General features: G+C 66.7%; 8 protein-coding genes across 8 annotated transcripts; 5 read left to right on the top strand and 3 right to left on the bottom strand.

The window, feature by feature from the left end:
• Positions 1 to 1,479: 1,479 nt before the first annotated feature.
• Positions 1,480 to 1,848, bottom strand: EMIHUDRAFT_226061 (hypothetical protein; the record flags this gene model as incomplete). The annotated part of the gene is made up of 1 exon (XM_005789440.1): positions 1,480 to 1,848. The coding sequence occupies one exon, from the start codon at positions 1,846 to 1,848 to the stop codon at positions 1,480 to 1,482; it is 369 nt and encodes a 122-aa protein (XP_005789497.1).
• A 3,415-nt stretch (positions 1,849 to 5,263) lies between these two features.
• On the top strand, positions 5,264 to 6,616 carry EMIHUDRAFT_226059 (hypothetical protein; the record flags this gene model as incomplete). The annotated part of the gene is made up of 2 exons (XM_005789439.1): positions 5,264 to 6,382; positions 6,575 to 6,616. 2 exons carry the CDS (start codon positions 5,264 to 5,266, stop codon positions 6,614 to 6,616), a joined length of 1,161 nt encoding a protein of 386 aa, XP_005789496.1.
• A 310-nt stretch (positions 6,617 to 6,926) lies between these two features.
• EMIHUDRAFT_226058 (hypothetical protein) lies at positions 6,927 to 7,706 on the top strand (the record flags this gene model as incomplete). Its single annotated transcript, XM_005789438.1, has 2 exons — positions 6,927 to 7,462; positions 7,649 to 7,706. The coding sequence occupies 2 exons, from the start codon at positions 6,927 to 6,929 to the stop codon at positions 7,704 to 7,706; spliced, it is 594 nt and encodes a 197-aa protein (XP_005789495.1).
• Positions 7,707 to 10,288: 2,582 nt separating this feature from the next.
• EMIHUDRAFT_455000 (hypothetical protein) lies at positions 10,289 to 12,443 on the top strand (the record flags this gene model as incomplete). Its single annotated transcript, XM_005789437.1, has 7 exons — positions 10,289 to 11,015; positions 11,136 to 11,284; positions 11,357 to 11,427; positions 11,617 to 11,732; positions 11,795 to 11,964; positions 12,034 to 12,333; positions 12,432 to 12,443. The coding sequence occupies 7 exons, from the start codon at positions 10,289 to 10,291 to the stop codon at positions 12,441 to 12,443; spliced, it is 1,545 nt and encodes a 514-aa protein (XP_005789494.1).
• A 3,938-nt stretch (positions 12,444 to 16,381) lies between these two features.
• On the top strand, positions 16,382 to 17,275 carry EMIHUDRAFT_226054 (hypothetical protein; the record flags this gene model as incomplete). Its single annotated transcript, XM_005789436.1, has 2 exons — positions 16,382 to 17,025; positions 17,200 to 17,275. The coding sequence occupies 2 exons, from the start codon at positions 16,382 to 16,384 to the stop codon at positions 17,273 to 17,275; spliced, it is 720 nt and encodes a 239-aa protein (XP_005789493.1).
• A 541-nt stretch (positions 17,276 to 17,816) lies between these two features.
• On the bottom strand, positions 17,817 to 20,185 carry EMIHUDRAFT_110068 (hypothetical protein; the record flags this gene model as incomplete). Its single annotated transcript, XM_005789435.1, has 8 exons — positions 17,817 to 18,260; positions 18,377 to 18,388; positions 18,464 to 18,583; positions 18,682 to 18,774; positions 18,887 to 18,949; positions 19,095 to 19,124; positions 19,203 to 19,290; positions 19,377 to 20,185. The coding sequence occupies 8 exons, from the start codon at positions 20,183 to 20,185 to the stop codon at positions 17,817 to 17,819; spliced, it is 1,659 nt and encodes a 552-aa protein (XP_005789492.1).
• A 761-nt stretch (positions 20,186 to 20,946) lies between these two features.
• On the bottom strand, positions 20,947 to 21,708 carry EMIHUDRAFT_44342 (hypothetical protein; the record flags this gene model as incomplete). Its single annotated transcript, XM_005789434.1, has 1 exon — positions 20,947 to 21,708. A coding segment is annotated over one exon (762 nt), but the record flags the coding sequence as incomplete, so codon positions are not given.
• Positions 21,709 to 22,118: 410 nt separating this feature from the next.
• Positions 22,119 to 25,723, top strand: EMIHUDRAFT_454999 (hypothetical protein; the record flags this gene model as incomplete). Its single annotated transcript, XM_005789433.1, has 9 exons — positions 22,119 to 22,124; positions 22,259 to 22,858; positions 22,956 to 23,183; positions 23,255 to 23,373; positions 23,757 to 23,792; positions 23,864 to 24,252; positions 24,346 to 24,392; positions 24,676 to 24,819; positions 24,908 to 25,723. 9 exons carry the CDS (start codon positions 22,119 to 22,121, stop codon positions 25,238 to 25,240), a joined length of 1,902 nt encoding a protein of 633 aa, XP_005789490.1. The 3' UTR covers positions 25,241 to 25,723.
• Between the last annotated feature and the right edge of the window lie 1,520 nt (positions 25,724 to 27,243).

Here is a 27,243-nt window from a genome sequence, read left to right as displayed (position 1 = left end):
GCATGCCTCCGCCGGCAGCTGCGACTCGCGGCGACGCACGCCGCCCCAGCGGCTCCGGCTTCCTCTCCCGACCCCGCCGGAGCCTCACCGGCGAGGGCGGCGGTGTCGCCGCTGCACGCGCGAGGCACACACACACACACACACACACACACACACACACACACCACACACACACACACACACAAAACACACACACACACACACACACACACTCACTCACGGCTGAGAGACGGCCGCTCCTCTGGCTAGGTCTTCCTCGCAGTCCTCGGCGAACCGCTCCGGCTTCTTCGCCTCCGGGTTCGGCAAGCTGCGCGCGTCCTTCTCCACGTCGTGAGGCGAAGAGGCTGCCTTTAGAGGGCCTCGCGGGGACCCTCCATTGTGACTGAGCGAGCGATGCAGTGGCCGGCTTGACCGCTGGCGCAGCGTCGACAACCACACAACGAGTCGACCCCCGGGGGAGGAAGGGGGGGGAGGGCGATTGTCACATGGACCCGGTGTGCCACTGGGGGGGGGGGGGGGGGGTTCGGGTCGGGTCGGGTTGCGCGTACGGTGTTTTGCTCTGGTGAGCCGGGAGGTGGTGTGCGTGTTGAGGCTTGAGCGAGTACGCACGGTATATAGAACATACCGCGCTATTGTATACGCACGACGGAGACGGGCCCCTATATACGCCCGAGATGCTAGAACGTCGGAACGTGTGGTTACTGTTAGAGGGAGCGGACCGTGAGTTGAGGAAATCGAGGGACGCGACCCACTTCGCCACAGACGGTCCCGCGCCTCGCCGCTATGACGGGCACACGCCCCCGCACCGTCCGCTGTGTGCCCGTCTTTGTCCGGAGTGAATACTCCAACGCGCTCGTCGGTGGCGGCTTCCCCCAACCTGCGCCGCGCTCGGCGAACCTCGACAGCGCTTTCGGTGGCATGCAGCTCTTTGCGACAGAAGCCTGGAGAGCAGCTCCTCTGCTGCTCACACACTCTGCACAGTTGACACAGCCTACTGTGCGGCTGCCACAGCTGTGACAGCGATGGGCTCGCCCTCACTGGCCCTCAGTCAGTCACTTGTGCTGCGGCTTGTGTGAGCGACACTGCTCGGCGACTGCCGGCACACTGTGAGACCATGGGTGTGAGGTCAAAACCACGCTACCAGCGCTTGGTCACATCGGCCCCGAGGTCAGATCCTTCTACTCTGTTGATGACAAGACTTGTCTACTCGCTGGAGCCGAGCAGGAGGGCCCGGCGCACAACCCCTGGTCAACTCAGGGTCCACACCCCGTAGAAAAAATCGATTCGCGAGCTGGGCCGGCCCCTACATGCTAGAAAATGTAGAAAGCACGCCGCGGCCCGCGCACCCGCACGGGGCACGCGCGCGCGCCACGCCCCACGCCGCACGCGGCACGGTCCACGGAAAAAATAAAAGCATTTATATCTATATATTTTGAGACCTGCGCATTCGCCATTCCTGCACACCAGGTGTCCTATGCGCTATGCCAGGTCCGCTGCTTCGCTCGCGGCGTCGTGACCGGCTCCTCGCGCCGGGACGTGCGTCCGCCCCCGCAAGAGAGGGGCCACAGCGACGCCTCCCCCGCTGCTGTCCCAGCCCCCGCTGCTGAGGAACCATCCCCCGCTCCGGCTGCTGTCCCAGCCCCCGCTGCGGTTCCAGTCCCAACTCTGCTCCGCACTCCACACCGGCGGTGGCGGTGGCGCTTCGGCGCCGCCACCGCCGCTCTTGCTGCCGGCGTCGCCTGCGTGCCGCCTCGCCAGCGCGTCACGTGCGCGACGCAGCGCTTGCGACGCCCTCGGGGGTGGCGGCGGGCGGGCGGGGGAGGAGTCGCTGTCGCTCGACATGAGCATGCGCCACTCGACGAGGTCGGCCGTCACTGCAGTGGCGGGGGGCGACGGCTCACCCTGCTCGCAGCCCCAATCCGCGTCGCCCGCTCGCGCCCTCAGCGTGGCGGCGCGAGCCCGCCCAAGGAAGCGCCGCCCCTGCGGAGAGGCGGCGGCGGCGGCGGCAGGCTCTTTCTCTGTGCAGCTCGGTCCCGGGGAGGTCGGCTCAGTGCGGCTGCCTTGCTGGCTCCGGCGCGCCAGCCGGCGGCGCAATCGCGCACTGAGGCGACGCGTCTTGCTGGCTGCGGCGGCGGCGGCGGCGGCTGCGGCGGCGGCGACGCGGCGAGAGGACCGTGGAGTAGCAGCAGGGGCGGCAGCAGCTGTGGCGGCGGCGGGGGCGGCGGCGGCGGCGGCGTGGTCGCCGTCTGCCACGGGCGGGGCGCCGCGGCCTCCTTGGCGCTGCGGAGGCGCGTATGGAGCGCGGATGAGGGCGGAGATGTGGGTGAGGGGCAAGAGGGGCGGGGCCTGCGCCGCGCTTCCTGGCGCCACCTCCGCGTCATCGAGGAGAGGGAGAGCCTCTCCCGCGAGGGGGGGCGCCGCAAACTCCTGCACAGACCCGCCCTCGCCCTCGCCCTCGTCCTCGTCCTCGTCCTCGCCCTCGTCCTCCTCCTCGTCGTCCTCCTCCTCCGCCCGCTCGCTCAGACGCATCGAGCAGCGACTCGGGTCCCACTCCCACGACCCGTCCTCTCCCGACAGGTCTCCCGAAGACACGCCGCCAACCACCAAGCCGCCGCCGCTCCTCCTCAGCGCATCCGCAGAAGCGAGCCACTGGACCGTCCAATCTGCCGCCGGCAGCCGCGGGGAGGGAGTGTCGCCGTCCCCGTCCGAGCCACCGCCCGACTCGCCGTCAACCGGCTCCGGAGCTGCCACACCACTCCGACGCCGCCGCAAGTCAGCGCCGCGCCGCAAGTCAGCGCCGCGCCGCGCCGCACTCCGCGCCGCACTCCGCGCCGCACTCCGCGCTGCGGTGGCGCTCGCGCTCGCCGCCGCCCGCCATGCCCGCGCCCCGACCCGGACGGAGGAAGCCGCGCGGGGCGGGGCAGCCTCGGAAACAGCCTCGTCGGCAGCCTCGTGGCAGTCGGCCAGGCCCCCTGCCGCCCCCGCATCGGCGCTGGGCTCGGTGGCGGCTGGCGCCGCAGGCGCAGCTCCTCTTCGCTCCTTCATCTTGAGGAGCCTATCACAGCTCAACGCACAAGATGGTGAGGGGGCGAGTCGGCAGGTGGAATCTAGGGCTGCGCCGCGTTGGTACGAGCCTCATCCCGCGGGTTTGCTGCGCCAGCTCCAGCGCCGCCAGCGCCTTTGTGGACGCGGCGTCCGGCGGCGCGGCTGTGGCACCGTGCTCGCCGTCACACGAGCAGCGGTCGCCCGACCGGACAGAGAGGACAGAGTCGCGCTCGCTCGCTCCGTCGCCGAGTAGCGGCTCCGGCGCATGCTCATGCACGGCGCCGCCCCGCCTGCCACCGCCACGCGTCAAGTAGCCGCTGAACTCGGAGAGCGACGCGACGGTGCTCGCTTTTGCTGAGTCGACCGTCCCGTCAGAGGTGGCGGAGCGAGCACTGTGACGGTCGGAGTGCTCGGATCCAACCGAGTTGCCCGAGGAGGTGGCGGAGACGAGCGGCGGGGCAAGCGTCGCTGCCGCCAGCCGCTGTATCATCGTCCGCTGCGGCGCAAACGTCCGCTGGGGCGGCGACGGCGGCGGACGCCGCCAGGGGTGTTGCCACCACATATTGTCGGTCACGTCATGATCGTCCGCCGGCTCGCCTCGGCGCTCGCCCTCTCGAGAGACGCTCGGCAGGGCTCGGTGCGGGCCCACCTGCTGGTCGGGCGCTGCCTCGGCGAACGGGTTCGGGCGCGCGGCTTGAGGCGTGTCCACCACGGTCATTGACTCGTCGACCTGCTTTCAAGTCCTTTAAGACGCTGTAGACAACGTAAAAGAATTTTTCCCACCGGGGAGCAGGGGGAAACCCTGCCCACCCCCTAGAGCTCCAAGTAAGGCCCAGGTGTGGCCTAGGGCATCAGAAGGGACCAAGATGAGTCCAGTCTGAGCCATAGAGCCGATGTCTTTGCCCCCGAAGGTCGCGTTCAAATGCCCGGAACGGCCGTCTCAGAGAGAGATGCACGGAGTTGCCCCTTCTCCGACTGCCCCGGCTAGTTCCCGAGGTCGCGCGGGGCTGACCCCTGCGTCCCCCGAGACCTAGCGCGGGTGGGTTGGAGGGGGCTCGCTGCAGGGAAGGGCTGTGTAAGAAGCCGATCCCCGTAGTCCGTCCCGCTCCTCCCCATCGGGCCGCATAAGCGGCCGCGCCTCGCAGATTCGTTTTCGCGCCTGGGTCAGGCGCGCCGGGGCATCCCCCGGGTCGCTCGACCAGCGATCCGAAGAGTGGCCGCTATGCGAAGGAATGAGTGGGGCCCTCGGGGTACGCCTCGTCCGGCCCCCTCCGAGGGGGGACTCCTGCGAGGGCGGCGAGGCACTTAAAAGCTCCGTGCACCCGCCCGCCCCCGCCATGAGGCAAGCTCATTCACAAACAACCTGCTCTGCGATTGCCGTGTGATAGACGACCGAGATACGCTGCTTCTGCAGCCCCAGCCAATTCTTAGTGGTCCAAGTCACCTCATCGAGGTACCCGGGGGATGCCCCGCGCGCCTGACCCAGGCGCGAGAAACGAATCTGCGAGGCGCGGCCGCTTATGCGGCCCGATGGGGAGGAGCGGGGCGGACTACGGGGATCGGCTTCTTACACAGCCCTTCCCTGCAGCGAGCCCCCTCCAACCCACCCGCGCTAGGTCTCGGGGGACGCAGGGGTCAGCCCCGCGCGACCTCGGGAACTAGCCGGGGCAGTCGGAGAAGGGGCAACTCCGTGCACTGAGGACGGTCGGCCGTCAGAAACCACGCCTGCGTGGATCGCGTCACACCAATCCTCGCTACCCAACGCGGCCAAAGGATATCCACCTCGAGAACCTCGAGAGAGAGAGAGAGATTTTTAGCATACCAAACAACTCTAACACTCACACATCATTTGGGGCCTGGAGCCCTGTTCACGCGCGCGCGCGAGACGTGCAGACAGGGTTGCCAGGTGAGAGCGAATGGCGCGGTTTGCCGTCTCAGAGAGAGAGATTTTTAGCAATACCAAACAACTCTAACACTCACACGTCATTTGGGGCCTGGAGCCCCTGTTTTGTGTAGTTTATGGTGGTTTAGAGTTTGCGGGGGGGGGGACGGCTTTGGGCGGTCGAATTCAATTTGGGGGGCTTATACGGTTTTGGGGATCCTGCCGACGCGCTACAGTTGTAGTCCCACTGCACGCAAAATGGACACCGCAACGGGAGGGCACTCGCAGCAGGCGGGGCCGAATCCTGCAGCCTTAGTCGTGGCCCGATCCGGCGGCATGCCACGGGTAGGCGCGTTGAGGCTTGCCGCCTCCTCTGCGCCAACGCGGCCTGTGCCGCAGCTTGCGTTTGCTGCCAGACAAGAGGAGGAGCAGAGCCGTTTGGCGATAGGGCCAGGCAATCGCATTCGCCCCGTGGGCGTTGCGGACCCGAGCAACACCCAGGTCGAGGTTGCTGCGCCTCGTGGCGCAGTGACGCAGCATCGCACGCTTGTTGCGGGCGATGGAGCATCGACGGCAGCTGGAATCCTGGCTCTTCCGGATGCGGGTCCGGCGGCATTTGCGGCGGTGTCTTTGCAGCTGCGAGCGCAGCGCGGTCAGATACCGTCGGCCGCCGAATGGCGCACAATGCCGCAGCTGCGGCTGGAGTGGTGGCTGTGTCGGCATTGCAGAGACGTTGTCAACCACAACTCGGCCACGTCCTGCAGCAGATGCGCGTCGAGCGTCAGGGAGATGACGCCATATGCAAGTCCAGCCGAGGTCGCAGCCCTCTCAGCCAACGCACAGCGCACCGCGTATGGTCGGAGACTCAAAAGTGTGCAGGGAAAAGAGCAGCCTGTCGCTCTGGCTGTTGCGCAGACGCCGGGCAGCGCCGGCTATGCCAGCGCTGTCCTTGCCCAGATTGCGAGCTTTCAGCCTGGGTCGAAGCGGCTGGAGGCGATGGTGGAGCCTCGTGTTGGCCTTTTTGACGGATGGCTTGCGCTCACGACCGATGGGACTGTCAGATTTTGGACGCGCGACGATGTGCGGGCATTCTTTGCGTGCGGCGAGGGAGAGGCTCTCATCGCCGAGTACATTCTCTCGTGGGGAAGGCGTGTCGACATAGGCGTTGAGGGGCAGCCACTAGTGGTTCAGGCGGCGCCGAAGGGCGGGTGGTGGATGCGTACTCTCTCCTTCGTCAACGAGCGGCACCTCCACATCGTCCGCGCGCTGCTAGCACTACTGCCGCCAGAGGCTGCTGCTCATTTGCAGGACGCGTCGCTAGCTACTACTGCAAACGCTGCACAGAGAGCGACCTCGACTGTCGCGTGTCTCGAGGAGCTCGATCGGCAGTCCGCTGGACCCGTGCAACACAGCAGCTCCTTCGTTCATGCCAGCAGCGGCGACGATGCCGATGTGGTTTGCTGCCACGCCCTGTTCACGCGCGCGCGAGACGTGTCAAACGCGTGCTTGCCCACCACACGAAGATCGATCGGTCACATCTTTCACATTATAATTCCGAGAGAGAGAGATGGCCCTGTTCACGCGCGCGCGAGACGTGCAGACAGTTGTTTGTTCTGTTTGTTCTGTTTGTTTGGCACTTGTGACGAGGCATGGTTAGGCGAGTGGCAGTCGCTGGTGCGGACTTGCTGAGTCGTGTGTGCTCCTTTTTGCTTGCTAAGACTGGAACATTAAAAACAAATGTCTCGCACAGCACTCAGGTTCGAAGACAATATACCTAAAACTCAGGTTAGAAGAGCCAAAGAGGGAAGAAGAGACCATTGGGTTTGTACTATTAACAACGAAGGCGCTCTCAAAAAGAAGAATTCGATAAGCCGCACTCGACCGAAAACCCCGCCGCTCCGCGCCGCGAGGCACGCCTTTGCCGATGACGTTCCCCGACGAGTGGGGCCCCGGCGGCGGCGACGGCGGCCCGACCGAGTCGAAGCTTGTCCCGCTCTCGATGCAGAGCAACGAGGCGCTCCTCATCAAGACGCTGCTGGCGCGGAGCTGCCCGAGCGCAAAGCTGAGCCGCGTGCAGCGCGTGCAGAACAAGCTGCTGTGGCGCGCGTACGCCAACTATCGCGACGACCAGCTCGTCCACACTTGCGCCGGCGGCGACGTCAGCAACGAGATGCTCCTCTTCCACGGCACGGCGGAGCGGGCGGCGGAGGATGTGCTCGCGCATCAGAACGGGCTCGACCCGCGCTTCTCGAACGGCGGCTTTTACGGCCAGGGCATCTACCTTGCGGAGGACCCGTCCTACCCGATCGGCGGCCGGTACGCGCACCGCATCTCCGGCTCGGGCGGGAGCCGCGTGCAGCTGCTCATCGTGAAGGCCGCCCTCGGCTCGCAGCAGGAGATGGGGCAGCGCATCAGCGCGGAGACGAGGGCGATGCGCATGCCGGACGTGCGCGTCGAGGGCCCTCCCCGACTGCTCTACGACAGCGTGCGCGGCGGGCCGCACCGCCCCTTCGTCTCCGGCGGAGGCGAGAACGGGTGCGACGCGTCCGTTGTGCACATGGGCCCTGTTCACGCGCGCGCGAGACGTGTTGTTTTGCTAATTAGTGAGCTCGATTCACACAACAAATTGGAAGTTGGCAGGGACTGGCGCGCGTCCTCCCATCCCTCCCTTGGGTTGTCTGTTTTCTTTCTTTTTTTTGGCGCGCACTGGCACTAACACAGGTACACCACGCAAAAAGAATTCTGCGTTGGGACTGACTGGCACTACATATACTCGTAACACAAAAACAACACTAACCCTAGCGTCGACCGCACGGCCTACTCGCCCAAGTACTCGCTCTCTTTCATGTCCCACCATGCAGAGCGCATCTCTCTCTCTGTTGTGCGAGGCGTGAACCGCGCCATTCGCTCTCACCTGGCAACCCTGTCTGCACGTCTCGCGAGGGATTCTTTTTCCTTCGGCAACGCGATGGCGGCAAGGCCACTTTGCGCGCCCGCCTCGTCACGCAGAAAACCAACGGGCGTCGGACCGCGGTGAGACCGCGCCGCCCTCCGCGCCCGCCCGCGCCCGCAGCGTGAACACATACGCGCGTCCCTCGCCGCACGGAAACATACGCGCCAGCCGCGCACACAGCCTCACATGCAGCGCAGACCGCATGCCCGCGCCCTGGGCCGCCGACGACCCGGTCGGGCGGGCTGCGCGGCCGCCGCACACCACCAGGCAGGCGCACGAACACCCGCAGCGCGCCGCAGCCCACCGCGCAGCCCTGCCAGCCAAGCCTGCGCCTCCCAGCTGCACAAACAGGGCGCACAACAGAATACAGCACACAGTGCACACACCGGCAGCGCGCGCGCAGCACACGCAGACGCGCGCGCGACCGCAACACGCACACGTACACAGCACGCGCGCGTCGCACGCCAGCGCAGCGCCACACACAGAGCACACTTCCCATCAGCAGCAGCAGCCTGCCACAATCCACATCTCACACACGGCCCTGTTCACGCGCGCGCGATTTGTTTTGTCAGGGATGACGTCACTGCATAAATAAATAAATCTGTGGATAAAACGGGCACGCCAAACGAGGGGTGGGGGAAGGACAAGGTCCCCACCTGCACGAGCAGGATCTTGTAAGGACGATCAGGGACACAGGGGAACGGGAGCGGGGAGCGCAGGGGACTACTCCAGTTCAGTTCGCGAGAGAGAGAGAGAGAGAGAGAGAGAGAATTCTTGATACGAAACCACGACGACACACACCAGTCGACTCGCATCGGTTGCCTCCATGAACGGCGGAGCTATTCTCGCGTCCTCTCTCTCTTCAGTTCGCGTTTCTTGTATCAGAGCTTGCGCGCAAAGCTGCGGCACCTCAACTCAATGAGCGCGGAGGAGCTCCTCCTCAGCAACACCGCTCTCCTGAGCGAGGAGACGGGCGGCGGGCGGCTCGACGTGTCGTGGCAGGTCGTCCAGTACGTGCCGCTGACGTCGACAGGCCGCGTGCAGTCGGTGGCGCTCGCCGACTGCGTCGGTGCCTCCGCCGAGCGCAGCGAGCTGGTGCTGCATTGCGTGACGCTGCACGGCGGCGGCTGCCTCGGCTCTCCGCACCGCGAGCCCTCTCAGGCCAGGATGCCCTGCCGCGACGGCGGCCAGGCCGAGCGGTGGGCAGCAGCGGTGTGGAATATCATGCACGGCGTGGCTCCCGACGCGCCGCCGCCGCGTCAGAAGCGGTGGCTGGTGCTGATCAACCCGGTGTCGGGCCCTGGCCACGCGCGGCGCGTCTACGCCCGCTGCCGCCCCCTGCCCCTGCACAATGATGTTTATGGTGGTTTAAAGTTTGCGGGGGGGGGGGGACAGCTTTGCGCGGTCGAATTCAATTTTGGGGGGTTTACGACGGTTTTGGGGATCCTGCCGACGCGCTACAGTTGTAGCCCCACTGCACATAAGATGGACACCTCACCGGGAGGGCCCTCGCAGCAGCCGGGGCCGACGCCTGCAGCCTTAGTCTTGGCCCGATCCGGCGGTATGCCACGGGTAGGCGCGTTGCGGCTTGCCGCCTCCTCTGCGCCAACGCGGCCTGTGCCGCAGTTTGCGATTGCCGCCAGACAAGAGGAGGAGCAGAGCCGTTTGGCGATAGGGCCAGGCAATCGCATGCCCCGTGGGCGTTGCGGACCCTAGCACGCGCCAGTCCGCACCTGTGTCGATCGAGCCTGTCTGGGGCACAGTGGTCATAAGTGGAACGACTACGTCGATAAGCAAGCTGACCTCGGCAGGAGCGGCGCGAGGGATTGCGGCGCTCCGGAGTGGCAAGACGCATCTATCCCAACGGACGCAGACGACGGGGAGAGCAGCACCGTGGGCGACGACGTGGTTATTAACGGAGGAGGTACAACCATCCCACTCGACGACATCGGTGATGGGGCCTCTAGGTCTAGCTACGCCGATGACCCACCCGACTCCCCGCCCTGTTCACGCGCGCGCGAGAGGTCTTTGCTCACATCGGGCTGGAGAGAGATAGGATTGTGTATCGCGCGCCTTGCGGGGGGGGCGCGGATTCCTACCTATGTCACAGGAAGGACTGTGGTTGCAGGAGAGTACCACCAACCATCACTTCAGTTGGTATAGTACCCCACCTTCACCCATCCGGTGATTTCTTTTTTAGTTTCCCATAAGTAGGGTAGGTAGGTAGGTAGGTAGGTAGGGGCACCGCAGGAGGTTTTTCCAGAATTTCAGCATCAGGGCCGCCCAAGCAAAAAAAGAATACACCTGCTCCCGGCGCCCAAGCTGGGGCGCCCTCTCGCGCGCTATATATCGCTCGGTCACCGCCCGTGGCGTTCGCCTGCGACGCCGCTTTCGCTGCCGTCGTCCTAATGCACGACTACGCCCTCCTCACGACGGCAGGCCTCGAGTCTGTCGCCCTCGACGCCCTCGCGAGCGAGTGCGGGCTGCGGGCCAGCGCGCTGCCCGCCCCGACCGCCCGAAAGGGCGAGTCGTTTGGCTCGGCGGGTGGCCTCGGCATCCTCGTCGCGTCCCGGCAAGAGCCGCTCGCTGCGCGCGCCCTCTCGGCGCCGGTGCTGCAGGCGGCCCTCGCCGTCGTGGTGCGGTGCGAGGTGGAGGATGGCGACGTTCTCGCCGCTGCCGTTGGGAGCGTGAGCGAGGAGCGCTGGCGGTCGGCGATGCGCACGCACGCCGCGCACGCCGCTCCTCTCCCCCCCTCCGCGCCCTCCTTCCGCATCGCTTCGCTCCGCGCCGGCCAGCACGACTTTGACAGCCGCGCGCTGAGCAGCGCGCTCGGCGCAGCCGTCAGCGCGCTGCAGCCCTCGTGGCGGGTCGACCTCGAGGCCCCCGACGTGTGCGTCCTCGCGCTGCTCGTCAACCGCTCGCTCCTGATTGGCGCGCTGCTGCCTCCCTTTTCGCCCCGCAAGTCAGACCCGCTGCCGATGGAGCCGAGGCAGTGGCTCGTGCGCGGAGAGCGGGCGCACATGCGGCCGCACAGGGCCGCGCTGCTCGCCCGCCTCCTCGCGCCGGCGAGCGGCGAGGTGCTGCCCTGCTCGCCTCGACTCGCCCCCTCGGACGCTTCCCCGGAGCCGTCTCCCGGTAGGCGGACGGCGAGGTTCTCCTCGACCCGACGGGCGGCGTCGGCACGCGCCCCTGCGCACTCTCTCTCTCCCCACAGCTCTCTTCACTCTCTCTCCACAGCCCTCGCGCCGCGCGCAGGCATCCTCGCCATCGAGGCGGCGCTCCTCGCCTCCGTCACCGCCCACTCTGTCGACCTCGACCCTGCGGCGTGCGACGCCGCGCGCGCAAACGCCGCCGCCGCCGCGCCGCGCCTGCGCGGGAGGGTGACGGTGCACTGCGGCGACGCGGCGCGGGGCGGGGGGGAAATGAGTGCCGTCTCCACGGCCCCTCGCGCGGTGACGCGCCGCTCGGAGGAGTAGGCGCGGCTGGGGGGAGAGGTGGGCCTCCCTCGCGCGAGCGTGGACTGCGTGCTCGCCGACCTGCCGTTCGGGACAGCTCCTAGACACTTCCTAGACACTTCCTAGACCTGCCGTTCGGGACAGCTCCTAGACACTTCCTAGACACTTCCTAGACACTTCCTGAGATGCGTAGCCGGCCTGCCGTCCGGGACGCTGCACCGCCCGGCTCGACGCCCAGGGAGGGGTGCAGCACCACCCACCACACGAGATGGCATGAGTAGGATGCTGCACGCCCGGCTCGACGTCGGCGCCCTCCTCTCCGCCCTCGCGGTGCTCGTCCGGCCCGGCGGCCGCTGCCTGCTCGTCGGCAACGCGGGGCCGGGAGGCGTCGGCCGCGGTGCGGCCGTCGAGGTGTTGGGAATGAGCCATCAAGGAGTCGTTAGTGAACATCGACGTTAGGCGTCGCCGCCGCGGTGGTCAAGGCGTCGCGCCGCTACCCGCCCGGCGCGTGGCGGGTCGTGCGGCAGACGGCGTGCGCGTCGGGAGGGATCGCGTGCGAGGCTGTGCAGCTGGCGAGGCTGGGAGAAGCAGCGCCGCGCCTTGGGCGGCTCGAGAAGGCTCGCGGCAAAGTTGTGTTCGAGCCCTACTAATTCACTACTAAGTCACTACTAATTCACTACTAATCAACTACTAATTAGGCTCGCGGCAAAGTTGTGCTCGAGCCCGGCTTCGGCCTGGCCGCGTGGCTGCGGCTGAGCAGGGGCGCGGACCTCACCGGCGGAGTCGGGCCGCTCGACGAGGAGGAGGAGGAGGCGTGGCCGAAGTGGTCACTCGCCGACGTGGCCTCGCACACCACGCCCGAGGACTCGTGGATGGCGGTTCGCGGCAAGGTGTACAACGTCTCGCCCTACCTCCGGTACCACCCGGGAGGTGTGGACGCGCTTCTCGACGCGGCCGGCACGGACGCCACAGCCCTCTTCCAACAGCACCACGCTTGGGTGAACGAGGACATGCTCTCTGCGTGCTGCGTGGGCACCCTGAGACAGTAGTCAGACGGTGAGACAGTGAAGCAGTGGTGCGGTACGGTGTGTACTAGGATCTAATCTAGCGGCGCGGGGCGTTTCCCACACCCGGGCCCCCTACCGGTCAGTACGGCTCTAGCCGCTGCCCGGGTCGGGCGGATGGGGGGGCTGAAGGGAGAACCGACCAACACGCACGGCATTTTCAACGACGAGAGTCGAGACAGACTTCACCCCCTGTGGTCAGGTCCATCCTACAGCATGCTCTACCTAACACCACCAACAGCTCTTGCAGCGCTCAACACATCTCTCTCTCTCTACACCAGCTCACAGCTCACACGGAGTGCTCTCCACTCTGCATCCTCTACACTCGTGACTGAACCCGGCCGATATACAGACGATGACATCTTGACTGCGACAGAGCCTGGAGCACTCCGTGGTCCGTGTGAGGTAGAAAGGTGAAGAACAGTCTAGCTCGGACTGGACACCAACGCGTTCTGAATGGGTGGACGCGGGACAGAAGACGACGACACGCGCGAGCGACACACAGACACACAAACTCACAAGACACTCAGCTGGGCTGCCTCACATCCCGAGTGAGCCTGCTCCTGCTCGCCCTCGCCGCCCACGGAGCCGCGATCACGGGCGCTGCCGTCGCCGTCGTCGGTGCTCTCGCGCTCGCCGCCAGTCCAGGCCGCGCTCGCCTCGGCTGCGCTGGCCCCAACTCTGTCGCCGCGGCGCGCCACGCTGTCGACGCAGCACGCTGCTTCGCCGTCGATGCCGCTGCAGCCCTCTGCCGCACCGCCGGCCGCGGCGCCCGCTTCGTCAGTCGGGCAGTCGCCTCGCCGTCACCGGCCTCTGCTCCCTCGACGCAATCGCCGCCACCGGCTTCCCCCTCAGGGCCCCTCCGTTCGGCCTCCCCACCCTCGATTCGGAGGGGCTCCCCTCTCCTCCCGGTCCTCCTCCCGGCTCGCTTTCCGCTGGTTGGGCAGCGGCTGCGGAGCCCGCCTTCCCCTCTTATACTTCTTCGGCCGCGGCCCCGTCGCCGTCTCGTCCTCTCTGCCTGATTCCGTTGACCCTGCCGATGGCGATCCCGTGCCCAACTCCCCGGGCGAGGGCGGCGGCGTTGGGTCGTGTCGCCGCCCCTCCCCGGGAGGACGGGTCATCGCTCCCTGCCGTCCCTGGTCGACGAATCGCGCTCGCACCCGCGGCCTCTCTATTAATATCGTACTCGGCTCGCCCCCCCCCTTCCGCCGACTCCTCATCGATCTCGGGGAGGCGTGGCCCCCTTGCCGTGGTTCACGATGGTCCGGCTGCCGCCGCGACGGGTCTATACCCCCGGTGAGCTCGTATGTCCCGACTCTCCACTCGTAGTGCGCAGAGGCCGACTGGCCGAGCCAGCTCGACTCTCACCCCCTCCGACAGTTGACTCCAGGTCGCACTCGGGGCCCTCCGGTCTTGGCCTTCCGGTTCGCCGACAGACCCGCTGTCGTCTCGCGGCACCTCCCCTCCCTCGGTCCCCTCCCTCGGGTAGCCCAGCCTCCGACGGGGGCGGCTCCGGGTTCCCCATGAAGGTTCGTGTGGGTCCGGGCGGTGGCGGCCACGCCGGCGGCGGGGGTGGAGGCGGTGGCGGAGGGGGCGGGTACGGTGGCGGTACTGGCGGCCGCAACACCTGGTGTGGAGCCTCGGGGGCGGCCCCATGACCTGCGGCCGTTCTAGCCGCTGCTCCACGCGCCGATCGTCTACCACCCTCCGGGGGGGGGACCTAGCCCTTGCTTCCCACGAGGTGGGAGGGGAGCAGGACCCGGACTCGCCGCTGGCCCCGCCGCGCCTCTCCTCCCCTTCGCGCCACACTAGGTCGTAGGCTGTGCATCAGTCGCGTCGCTTCCTCATTCACCCGATCTCTCTCGATCCATCTGTGAGGACGACGGCTTCTATTATTAGAAGCCGTCGTCCGCGCTTTGCCTGTTGTGTGAATCGTCCTTTCTCGACTGTCTGAGCTTGTGCGTCTTGGTTTCCTTGTGTTTTTGTGTGAATCGTGCAGAAAGAAAGAAAGAAAACACACAACCCAAGGGAGGGATGGGAAACCTGGTTTGTGGAGCTCCCACACATGTCTAGACAGCCCTGAGCCTGTCCAGACAGTGTCCAGACAGCGTCCAGACAGCGTCCAGACAGCGTCCAGACAGCGTCCAGACAGTGGCACATGGCTCCACTATTCACAGTAAAGTCTCGTAGTCGTGGCTGGACGACCCCTGACAGCACCCCTGGCGCTGCCGAGGCCACTCCCCACCCACCCACCCACCCACCCACATGCCGCTTTCTTTACTTGCCATTGGGGGGGGGGGGTGCGTCTAGACAGCAGAACTAAGAGAACTTGAGAACTTGAAGTTTGAACTTGTAGTTTTGTCTTGACAGCTGTCTAGACAGCTGTCTAGACAGGCCCTCTTCACAGAAGGGTTCCCCCAAAAGTGCCCGCGAAGAGTCAGAGCAGCAACGGTGGCGGCAACTGTGGAAGGCAACGCCGACGTCGCAACGATGCTGCGGAAAGGGCAGAGCAAGCGTGGGCACGCATTGGTCGGGTTCCATGCTGCAGCCGCGAGCCCCGCGCCGCCGATGAAGAAGCTGCGGGCCGGCAGTAGCCACGCCGACCCGCCGCTGCGCATTGGGCAAAGCGCGAGCCCAGCAGTTCAGTCAGGCACGCACGCTGCACCCACGACGGCGGCCTCGGGGCGCGCGCGACCGAACGCGCTTGCGCCGCCGCCACGCCGTCCTTTCCCATCGCCGCCGGACCGCCCTCCCTCCTCCGCGACAGACGCCGCAAACACGGCGCTTCTCGCCGCCCAAGCAACAGCAGCAACAGTGGCAGCGAATCTTCGCTCACATTTGGCTGACGTGTTGTTGAGTATCAGAGTATGATTCCTGTCTGCAGGTCTATTCACACCTCACGCGATCTTCCATGTCCAGACAGCGTCCAGACAGCGTCCAGACAGCGTCCAGACAGTGTCCAGACAGCGTCCAGACAGCAAAATCGGAGCGTCTAGACAGCTATTCAGACAGTACTAGCACTTGAGTGTACACAGCTGATTGAAGTAAAGGGGGATGATGCAGCTGCCTGCCAGAGCAGAAAGATTCCTGAATTCTCTCCACTACAAAAAAAGTCCAGTGCGGAACCGAGATCATGGCCCCGAATGCCGTGCTCTCTAGGTAATGTGTGGGAGCTCCACAAACCAGGTTGGGAGAACGGCACGCCGCCACCACACAGGGATTTTAAGGAGAGGAGGGTGTGGTGCGCTAGCCGTCGCCCACCCTGGGGGGTCTGCCTCTTCGTATCTCTTTTCGCAGTCTCTCGCCGCTTCTCGCTGCAACCTTCATGCCACCTCGCGGCCGTCCCACTCTCGTCGGTCTCTCCCTTGTCACTTCCTCCTCTGTCGCGTCGTTCTCTTCTGCCTCGTCCTGCGACGCCGCCGCCTGCCGGTCCCTTGTTCTCGCGGCTTCTTTCGCCTTGCGCAACTCCGTCCTCCTCGCGGCGTATCCTGGCCCCTCGAGTCTATCAAGCTCCCCTCGCGCAAGGACCACATTTCTGACTCCCACTCCGATCATTTGCCTACACGTCATGTTGTTGCTCAGGTCCACTCTCTCTTCGAACACTCGTGCCTCTACGGATGATGCTGGCGCTGGGGTCCCCTTCGGATGCATCGTGACATCTGACGACTGAATTTCCACTGGTTCGTCCTCCTCTGAGTCATCTTCCCCGTCCTCCTTCCGCTCGGCCCTTCGCTCGGTACGTTCGGTGTGGCTCACCCTCCATGCCGTGAACAGGCGCTTTATCCACCCTATATTCTTCTCTCGTTCCTCTGCCCGTGCCTTGGTCTTGTCGTTGTTTCGCACCCATGTCTGTATGGCAATCGAGGCTGCCTTCCCCACTACCTGTAGTTCATCGTGCGTGTGCGATGGAGCTCATCCGAAAATTCTTTATTCTTGAAGCAGAATTCTTGAAGCGGAAATTTACCGCGAGGGAACCCCCGACATGGCGCTCTCCGTCGTGCTCGCCGCCGTTGCTGTCGCGACTCCCAGAGCCGCGCTGCTAAACGCAATCGCGCCGCTCGACCGCGGCTTCTCTGCAAAGCCTGCGGACCGAAAAGCGGTGGCGGCGGCGATAGACGTGCTGGCAAAGGCCGCGCCGGCGCAGCAGGCCGTCCCCGACATTGGCGGCGACTGGGAGCTGGTGTACACCGACGCGCCCGATATCCTCGGCCTCGATGCGCAGGCGGGGCCTTTCGTGCGGTGCTCGCGGATCGGGCAGCGGATCAGCGAAAGAGAGGGCACGATCGAGAATGTGATCGAGTACGAGCCGCGTGAGTGGGCGACCTCGCTCTTCTCCAACCTCAAGGGCGACCGGCTGCAGCAGCGCGTGGTCACCTCCTTTGCTCGCCGCGAGGGCAAGCCAGCGACCGTCGACCTCAAGATCCGGGGCGTGCGGCTGCTGCCGAGGCAGGCGCTGGGCGTGTCGCTCGAGAGTGCGCCTCCGCTGCAGTTGCTCGGGCCGCTCGAGCCGCCCTTCGGCTCTTTCGAAGTGCTCTATTGCGAGGGGCCTGAGGGGCCGCCCCTCGCAGAGGGCGACTCTGCGGCCGACGAGTCCCTCGACCTTCTCTGCAGGCAGGCCTCGCTGACGTCCCTCGCCCTCACTCCCCGCCACAGCCCTTGCGGGCCTCTCGGCCGCACGCCCCCAACACCACCCCCGCCGCCACCCAGCCTCCCTCACTCGGCCCCACTCGGCCTCACATCGGCCTCGCTCCCGCACAGCATGGACGAGCTTGCCGGCTTCGGCAACTGCGCCTCCATCAGAGTGGTGCGCACGCAGCAGGGATACTTCTCGATCAACCGGCGGGTCGGGCCGGGAGAGGGCTGGGGCGCAGACTAGCGTGTTGAGTGTGTGGCGATGCGGGGAGGGCGAGGGTGGGCCTAGGGGTGGGCGGTCCGGTGCGCGAAGAAGTGACAGGATGTGACAGTGAGGGGGTGGCGACCTCCAGCTCTCCGGCAGCCGCGGCGGAGCGCGGGGTGGATTACGAGAGTTTATACGTGTGGGCCGCACGAGGTGCTGACTACTGTTTGTGCAGGACATGAGATGTTATTGTTGTACATACATGGACATGGAGATGACACACGACAAAATCAAAACGAAAAAGAAAATGAAAACTCTCCGAAGAGGCCGCACAGCTCCGCGCAGCCCCAGACGAAGCCGCGGCGGGCCTGCGCCGTAGCCACACATACCTCGTACGGCTCACGTATCTCTAGGGCTATCTCTTACGCACGTCCCTGGCGCACATCTACGGCCTGATAGCACTTCGCGCAGCCCCCCCCCCCCCCCCGCCCCCTTCTGCCCGCCCCCGCGCTCCCCTCTCCCTAAGACCGCCTGACGCCTGTGCCAGTCCTCCCAAGGGAGCTCCCACACACGGCCGCGCCTAGATCATCTCCGCGACGCGCGCGCGCAGCGCCTCCTCGTCGAGGATCGGCTCACTCGAGCGCGGCCCGACCAGCGCCGCCAGCGCGAGGTACCAGGTGAAGAGCCCCTCGGCGGTGGTCGCCGCGAAGTCGAGCGTGCGCCCACGGAAGAGGAGCGAAAAGCAGAGCCAGTCCCGGTCCTTCTTGGCGCCCTGCGCGCGGTAGAAGGCCGCGCTCTTGGCGCCGTGCATCAGCGCGACCGCCTTGGAGAGCGCCATCATCGACTTGCACTCCTTGGACTTGGTGTCGCCCCAGCAGATGGCGCTGCCGTCCGCAGAGATCCGCACCCACCGGGGGCTCGACCGGCCGTCGCGGTGGTTGAACTTGATCAGCGTGCAGCCCGCCTTGGCCGCCGTGAAGTGCTCGAGCGCCGTCTTCCGCGCCACCATCGCAAGGATCGCAACCTACGGGCGGGCACCGGGGCACTCGGCGCTCGGTGGCGTTGGCCACAGCCGGCGCGACACAGGGCCGCGACCGCGTCGAAGGAGCTCGGTCGCCGCTCCGGCTGGCAGGCGCGCACCGCCCGCTGCACCTGTGGGACATGGACAAAGTGCATGTCGACGGGTGTGCATGTTGTCGTGGACGTGCCCCGCCCCGCCCGCCGCACCTCCTCGAACCACTCCCCCGTCTCGGCCTCCGACTCGCCGTGCCACGTGTACCCCTTGCCGTGCCCGTCGACGACGGCGAACCCGTGCGTCAGGTGCTCCGTGCGCGGCAGCCGCTCGACCTACGGGACGTGCGATGGGGGGGCGAGATGGGGGGCGGCACGTCTGGGACGTGTCTGTGCGCCGGGTGCTGCGTGCGCGGCGACTCTCTCTCTCTCACCCGCGTCCCCTCGCCGAGGGGGATCTGGCCCTTTTGGACGTAGCCGCGCCCGGTGGGCACGCCGTACACGAGCAGGTCGGAGAAGAGGAAGACCTAGAGAGGACACGTCCAAGACACGTCCCCCCGACGCGTGCCGCAGAGGGAGACGAGCACGGGACGCGGAGGAGAGGACGGCCTTGCGCCGCTGCCGGTGCGCGAGCCTCACCTTGGTGAGCTCGCCCTCGCGCACGAAGGCGCGCCCCTGCCGCACGAGGCTCTTCTCGAGCACCTGAGCGGCGCAGCCGTCCGGACGTGTCAGGGCGCGCGTGTGCTGCAGGAGCGCGCCCCCCCCCCCCCCTGGTCGCGTCTTCCCGAGCCTCCGGCTGCGCGAAGCGCCGCGCGATCTCGCGCAGCTTGCAGAGCGTGGCCGACACGCGCGTCTCCTCGTTGATGAAGGCGGCCACCTGCGCGGCGGGGTTCAGAACGGAGGCTTGATGGGGTGTGGCTCGCCGCATCTCCTTGTCGGCGTGCGAAGGCGGCACCTCGCGGATGCGGGCGAGCGCCTCCCGCAAGTCCGCCTCGTCCGGGTGGCCCGGCTCGGTGTGCGCAAGCAGCTCCTCGAGCAGCAGCCTGCGGGGAGGGGGGCGCCGCCGCGGCGGAGCGGGGTGGCGCGAGGCCGCGCAGGTCGACAGAGCTCCATCTGGGGAGGGGCTCACCGGTAGCGCGGCACGCGCTGGATGGGCTGGATGAGGAAGGAGCGCACGTCGAGCCCTCCCGCGTCGGGGTGCGACTTGCACACCTCGAGGTAGCGGTGCTTGTCGGGCGCCTTGCTCGCGAGCGCGGAGATGTGCGCCTCCGCCTGCGCGTAGTTGGAGATGTACCTCGTGTAGCAGCCCTTGATGTCCTTGGCCGCGCCCGAGAGGATCGCGCCAAAGTGGCCGCTCGCCTCCTCCTGCTCGAGCCGCTCAAGAAAGCGGGCGTGCAGCTTCAGGAGGACGTCCAGATTAAGGAAGACCGTGTCCAGGTCCGCGTGCGAAAAGATGGCAACCTTCGCTCCCGCGTCGGCGACCATACGCATCGGGACCATGTAAACCTTCTCGAGCGTCTGGAGCGCGGCCACATACGTCCGCTCCGTCGACAGGATCTCGCCCAGGACCCTGCGGCGTCGCTCCTCTCGCTGCGCCGAGGAGGGCTCTGCCGCCGCCACAGGAAGCGGCGGCGGAGCACCCAATGAGAGGGGCGGCGGCCCGCCGGCAGGAAGAGGCGGCGGCCCGCTGAGCGAGGCGCGGACAACAAAGAGGTCCTCCTCGGGCGCGTCGACATCGTCCTCGTCCTCCAGTGGGAGCGAGCTGCCGGCCCGGGAGCGGCGTGCCGAGTCCTCCGACGAATCGTAGCCCTCGCCGCAAATCCAGCGGTCGGGCTGCTCCCAGCTCGTCTCTCCCGTCGCCGGCCGGTGGTAGTAGTAGTCGCTGGACGCCTCGTCCCAGTAGCGAATCCAGTCGCTGGCGGCGGCCGGAGTCGCCATCAGAGGCGAGTCAAAAGAAGTTGACGGACGCGATAGAAACCAGGACGATCGCGGGCAGCAGAAGCAGCGGTGGCACCGAGGATGGTGGCCGCGATTGGCGATCGAACTTCAGCTGGTTTTTTTCTTTTTAAGAGCTTTTTTTCGTGCCTGTGCGACCACTTTCGGTGGTAAAATTCTTTTCTCGATACGTAAAACAATACGGCGGAGTGCGTCGCTGGTGCAGCTGGTGCCGCGCCCGCACGCGCGCGACGGTCGCGCTCTGGATGAGAGAGTGAGAGAGACCCCGCACCCCCCTGCATGGGTGCGCGCGTGGCTCCTGGCCCGCGCTGCCGGGGTCAATCCGCGATCGAGTAGTTGCGTGTCACCCGGCCGTGTGTCCCTCCGGTCGAGAAAAGAAGCGCCGGTGGAAGCGCGCGTTGCGATCAATGCGCGGCATACGGAGTGGTGAGCGCCTCCTCCTCCTTGACCGGGCGCCGAACCACCCAGAACTTGTGGCCGCCCGCCGCGAGCATCGCGGCCACGGCCACCGCGAAGCCCGCGGCGCCGGCGGCGAGGAGCTGCACCCTCGAGGTGGCGGGCGCGGCGGGCGGCGCTTGGAAGAGCGACGGCTGCTCGCTCTGCAGGAGGCTGAGGCCGGCCCAGCCAATCGGCCAGGTGCGGGTCGGCCGCTGCGACGCGTCCATGCTCGTCGCGCGCAGCCCGTCATTGTAGTCGCCCAGCAGGCCCCGAGGGCCGTCGAGGCGCTCCTCGAGCTGGCCAAAGCTCGGGACCGCCCAGTCGCACTGCTCCTCAATCATCAGCGAGTTGATGCCGCGCTCGAGGCGGAACCAGCCGCCCTCGCCCCAGTACGTGCCCCAGGAGTTGCGGATGATCCAGTACTTGACGCCGCTGCGGGTGACGCCCCAGCCGGTGACCGACACGTCGTGGTCGATGTCGTCGGGCGTGTGCTTCGACCGGTCAATGTAGACGCCCTCGTGCTTGCCCGCATTCTGGCTGTAGTTGTGGAGGAAGGGGCCGTCGGAGACGACGCCGCAGACGATGGGCCCACGGGCGAGGATCTCCTTCATCATGGCCTTCTCGCCCGACACCGTGCCGTACTCGGACACGCCGAACCCGGTGAAGGAAGGCACTCCCCAGCAGCCCTCCTTCTTGTCGGACGCGCAGTTGCGGCACACCCCCGCGAGGTTGCACACGCCGTTGCGCGCCTCGTACGGCTGGCACGTCTCGTCGCCCACCGTGCTGTTGGTGAGGTATGAGTGCACCATCCACGCGTCGCCCCCGTTGCAGCCGGGCGGCGGCTTGGACTTGTTGCGAGAGTCGTCGGGGATGCAGTTGATCAGCGCCTGGCGTGAGAGCATCACGTCGGGGAAGGCGCCGCCCCGCATCACCTTGACGCGGTCGTTGAGCGCGGCCACCGTCCCGTGGACCCAGCACGAGCCGCAGTACTCGGGTATGTGCTGGTTCACATCGGCGGTCACGTAGCTCTTGCCACCCACGTCGCGCCAATCGTGCTGCGCGGGGAGGTAGTGCTCCTCGATGTGGTACTCGGGGAGCGGGCTGCGCACGAGAGAGAGCAGCTCCGCGGGCCGCCGCGCGTGGCTCGACGCGTGGCCCTGGCGCGAGGCCGAGAGCGTAGCGACGACGAACATAAAACAGATCTCGCCCCGCGGGCTGTCGGTGCTCCCGCCCGACGCTTATTTTGTGTTGATTATGGCGCTTCGTTTCATCGTTATTGAACGAAGCGCGGCGGTTCTCGGCGGGCGAAAGTTCGCCGACGGTTCGGAGACAAGGGTGTGGCCTCGGTACGATGCGGCCGTCGCCAGAGCCAGAGCTTGAGAAAGGAGTGGCCGTGTATAAGTTAAGGAGTGGCCGCGGGCGCTCGACGCCACGGCTCTACCCCAGAACTGTGGGGTAGAGAAAAAGAAAAACCCCCATGCGTGTGAGAGGCTTACCGAATTCTTTTTCTCCCACGCCCGGGCGTTTCCTCTGGTCGCAGTCCGGCCTGCTTCCACAAGCCAGCGCGCTTCCGGCCGGATGCTCGCCGATCCCGCGGACGCGCCCTTCTTCACGCAGGCCGAGGTGCTGGTCAACACGAGCGGCACCGGGTGGAGCGTGCGTGGCACCGGCCGCGTCATGTGGCAGCAGGTTGATGAGCGCCAACAGAGGCTTGTCGTCGCCCCGCCGCTCTCCTCTCCTGCGGACTGTCACGCGTCGTCGCTCGCTGCTGTGACGCTCCCCGACGCCGCCATCCGATTTTCCCTGCCGGTGGACACCGTGCTGCACGCGCTCCCGATCGACGGCGACGAGTGGGCGATGCACTTCGACACCGCCGAAGAGGCCTCTGGCGTGTGGGAGGACATCGTGATGCTGCAGGCGGCGGCTGGGGTGGTGACGACGGCGGCGGGCTCGGCCAGCGGCGCCGCGGTTCCCGCGCCGCTGCCCGACCCCGCAAGCGAGGGCGGGCTCTGCGAGCTCGAGCGGCTCCTCGGCTCGCTGCTCTACTCGGACAACTACTCGCCCCCCGAGGAGCCGCCCGGCGGCTCGCTGCTCTCCGCTCTGGGCATCGTGGCCGAGTCGGCGGGCGGCGAGGCGGACGACTACATCGCCTCGATCGCCTCCGCCTTCGCCGCCGCGGAGGCGTCCAGCGGCGAACCGCCCGCCGCCTTCGGCCGCGTGGCCTCCCTTCTCCTCGCGCTCGCAGACGCGCGCCCGCGGCGGCTCGTGGCGCAGCTGCCGGCGGCGTCGCCTCACGGCTGCGGGCTGCAAACAGGCGCCTGCGCTGCGGCGGCTCATGAAGGACGACGGCGCGTCCTTTGTCTTTGGCGCGCTGGAGCACGAAACGCGCGCGCTGCTACACGTGGAGACAGACGCCGCGAACACCGCCTTCCGCGCCCGCCTCGCCTCGCCCGCCTGGCCGCCCTGCCCGCTGGCGTGGGAGGACGAGGAGGGGCTCGCGCTCGTGCAGGCCCTGCGCCGGATGCAGCTGCTGCAAGACTCGGTGCCCCGCCGCCTCGCGTCGCCACAGAGCGAGCGACGCCACACCGCCACCCGCCCCGCCCCTCCTCGCAGGTCCTGCCGCTCCTGCCCAGACTCGCAGAGCACGGCGCCGCGCCTGCCCCGCCGCTGCCCTCGCCCCTCGCCCGCAGTGGCGGACGCCGCGACCCCCTCCCCGCGCAGGCGTCGCCGACGTAGTGAGCGCAGCCGCGCAGGGCAACGCCCATGCAGTCGTGGCAAAGCTGCAGCAGGACGAGCCGCGTCCTCTCCCCGCCCTGCCCCCGAGGCCGGACACGGAGGTTAGCCGAGATTGCCCGAGGTTAGGACGAGCCCTTCCTCTCCGCCCTCCTCTCCAGCCTCCGCCACCACGCGCGCGGCGGCGACGGCGCGGCGCTGCTCCAGCTCTGGTCCCGAGATGTAGCCGAGATGTAGCCGAGAGGTAGCCGAGAGGTAGCCGAGAGGTAGCCGAGAGGTAGCCGAGAGGTAGCCGTGGTACAGGAGGCGCTGCTCTGGCCCCCTGCTGCGCGAGCCGGCACCGCTCTCCTCTCCCCATCCTCTCGCCTCCCCTCGGCCGCAGGTCCTTGGTCCGCGAGCTGACTGCGCTCGCCTCCGGGTGCGATTCGACTTGCGACGCGCCTTCGCCTCTCTCCGACCGCACGGGCCGAGCCCCCCTTGCCGCCGTAGGCTCCACCCGATCGAGCGGGCCCGCGTCTACCGCCGCCTCACCTCGCTCGGCCTCCTCGCCGCCGCACGATCCACGCTCGGCGCGGCATCCGCCCCCGCCGGCGCGCATGTGCGCTGCTGCGACGTCTTGTCGGCGGTCTGCAGCCACGACCCGTCCCTCCTCCGGAGCGACGAGGTCGCGCAGCTGAAGGCGGGGCCGCCGGAGGCTGGGCTGCCACCCGCCCCCGAGCAGGCAGCCGCAGCATCGCAGGCCGACGCGTCGCACCTCCCCGACGCGTCCGGCGGCACCGCGGCCCCTCCACCTCCCGCCGCTGCGGCCTCCACCTCCCAGCTGCTCGCTGCTCGCCTGTGCGACACCGCCGACGAGGGCGTGGCGCGCCAGGCCGCAGGTGCGCCCCCCCCCCCCCCCTCCCCCCCACCCACCCACCCACCCACCCACCCTTTGCCCACGCCCTTGAGCTCGCCCTTGTCTCTGCCCGCAGAGCTGCTCGGCGCCCTCCTCGACCCCTCCTCGATGGAGGAGGCCGAGGTGCGAGGGCTCGCCCCGCAGGCGCGCCACCAAAGCCGTTGCTGACTGAGTCAGCACTGGCCACACAGGCGCCCTTCCTCGCCGCGGCGTACGCGCCCGGCGGCTGCGTCTCCTCCCTGATCCTCCACCTCGGCCACCTCGCTCGTGCCGGCCCAGCCCCCGAGGCCGCGCAGCTGCCGCACTCGCCTCTCCCCGCCGCGGCGGCGGCGCCGGTCCTCCTCGAGCTGCTCCCCCCCCGCTCCGAGATCACTCGAGATCACCCGAGATGACCCGAGGGTGTTAGGTCCTCCTCGAGCTGCTCGCGTCCCTCCTCGGCGCGCACGGCGAGCGAGGCCTCTTCGTCGCCACCTCGCCGCAGCTGTGGCGGTCGCTGAGCGGTCTGCTCGAGCAGCCGGGCCGCGTGCTGCGCTGCTCGGTCGCTCGCTTCGTGCGCGTGCTGCTCGCCGAGGCTGCGGAGGCGGCCCACGCCGACGGCGGCCCGCTCCTCCGCCAGGGCGGGCCGGAGACGGTTCCAGGAAGGGTCACGTGAGGTCGGCGTGTTAGGCGTCGCTCCGCTGGTCGGGCGGCTCGTCTGCCTCGTCGCTGCGGACCGCGGCGGAGGGGGCGGCGTGCGCGACTCGCTCGCAAACTCGGCGGTCCTCTCGCTGCTCGACTCGCTCCTCGCGGCGAGCAGCGAGCCGGGGGCGCGCCACTCCGCCCTGCTCTCCCACCTCGCCTCCGACCAGCGGAGCGAGCTCGAGTCGCTCGCCGCCGAAGCAATCGCCCCCGCCGACGCCCTCCTGCGCGCGCACGTGCCGCCGCCCTCTCTCCTCGGAGCCCGGGGTGGCGCCGCCGGCAGGGAGCCCTAGGCCGCGGGCCCCTTGGGGAGAGGGCCTTCGCTGCTCCGCGACTCGCTCGAAATCGACGGCGGCGGCACCGCGCCTTTCCTACGAGCCATGCAGCAGGCGAGGCGACATGCCGAGCCGACCACCGGCGGGATCGAGAAGCTCTGCTTGGCGTGAGCGGCTTCACGGGCCTGTCAGTCCTGCCCCAGTCTCTCCCCGACGTCTTGGACACGCTCGGACTTCCGTCATGGCACTCACTTTGGTACACACAGGTCCCAGTATCAGCTTGCGCAGCGCGTCGCCGCGTCGTGCCCGGGGGGTGTGCGGCGCTCTCCGCGGTCTCCGCCGTTTGCGTCTCTTTGTGGTTGTTCATTGTGCATGTGCGGCATCGTTGAACATACATGGAAATCTCTGCGCAACATCGGAAGATCCTTGGACTGTAGATCGTAGATGCCTTTTAGAGATCTCTTAAGTGGCAAATCTCCTGCCAAGAGCTGCAGTAGATTGAAGAACTGGTGGAGGCAAATCTTCTCCGGTGTAGATGCTCGAGAGGAGTCTGAGATCTCGCGTTTGGTGCGTGCAGTCGCTTGAGATCTTGCGACAGAGGTGGAGATTCTGACTTCGCGCCAAAGGCGCCTAGAGATCGTGTGGGCCGACTGGAGATTGCAAAATGGCGCGAAAAGAGGGTGGAGATCCTTTTGCATTGTGAATGAGTCCATAGCGCATCTCCTTGAAGGTTTGAGCCCCCCTCCTCCCCCGGGCCCCCGAATCGACAGTGGAGATTGGAGATTGGAGATGGAGATCGGAGATCTGACTGAATCCGGCCTAAGATGACGACGTTGGAGATTGGAGATTGAAGATGGAGATCGGAGATCTGACTGGATCCGGCCTAAGATATAGCGACGCTGGAGATTGGAGAGTACTGGAGAGATGGAGATCGGAGCCCTCCAGCCCCTAGTGGTGTCTCATCGATTTTCTTGTTTTGTTTTTAGATAAAGGTCTGTGCGCGGACGGCCCGGGGAGCCTGCGGCGCCATTTTAATCTGCGCTCCTCTTTATGGCCTGCGGCGCCTGGCTTGAGCTTGGAAGTGTAAACGAGTCCGCCAGGGCGGTCTGCAAACACGAAGCGCGCTGCGCGGCGCGCGCGGTCTACTCCAAACTGGGGGCGGTATCATGGTTCACGCTGCCAACTCGGCAAATAGGCTCGTCGACATAGACCGCGTACATAGACCGCGCGCGCAGCGCGCTCCGTTTGCAGACCGCCCTGGCGGACTCGTTTACACTTCCAAGCTCAAGCCAGGCGCCGCAGGCCATAAAGAGGAGCGCAGATTAAAATGGCGCCGCAGGCTCCCCGGGCCGTCCGCGCACAGACCACAGGAAAAAACAAAAATCTATAAAACATATATCAACACCACTAGGCTCTAGGGGGTGGGTGGGCTCCGATCTCCCCATCTCCAATATTCTCTAATCCACAGCGTCGTCATCTTAGGCCGGGGATCCAGTCAGATCTCCGATCTCCATCTTCAATCTCCAATCTCCAACGTCGTCATCTTAGGCCGGATCAGATCTCCGATCTCAATCTCCAATCTCCAATCTCCAATCTCGATTCGGGGGCCCGGGGGAGGAGGGGGGCTCAAACCTTCAAGGAGATGCAATTTGGATTCATTCACACTGACCATCTCTCATCTCCAATCTCCAATCTTCTACTTGGCCACTGTCGCCGCCGGCAGCAATCTACGACCTCCATTTTCAATCTTCGATCTCACATCTGGGGCGGATGGCTGGGCGCTAGGATCTACAATCTGCATTCTCCATCTCCTATCTCCACATTTTGGCCCTGTTGCTGCTCAGAGCGATCTGCAATCCACAATCTCAATCTTCGATCTTTAGTCTTGAATGGGGAACCGGACAGGACGGATCTACTGGCGAGACTTGGGCGTGTCCGTGTGAGAGATCCGCTAGGATCTCCAGTCTTAATCTACTATCTCTACCCCAACGATCTACTGGTCTTGCGCAGAGATTTCCATT

This window comes from Emiliania huxleyi, assembly GCF_000372725.1.
Source record: "Emiliania huxleyi CCMP1516 chromosome Unknown EMIHUscaffold_129, whole genome shotgun sequence".
NCBI lineage: Eukaryota > Haptophyta > Isochrysidales > Noelaerhabdaceae > Emiliania > Emiliania huxleyi.
This window is presented reverse-complemented; position numbering and strand designations above follow the sequence as displayed.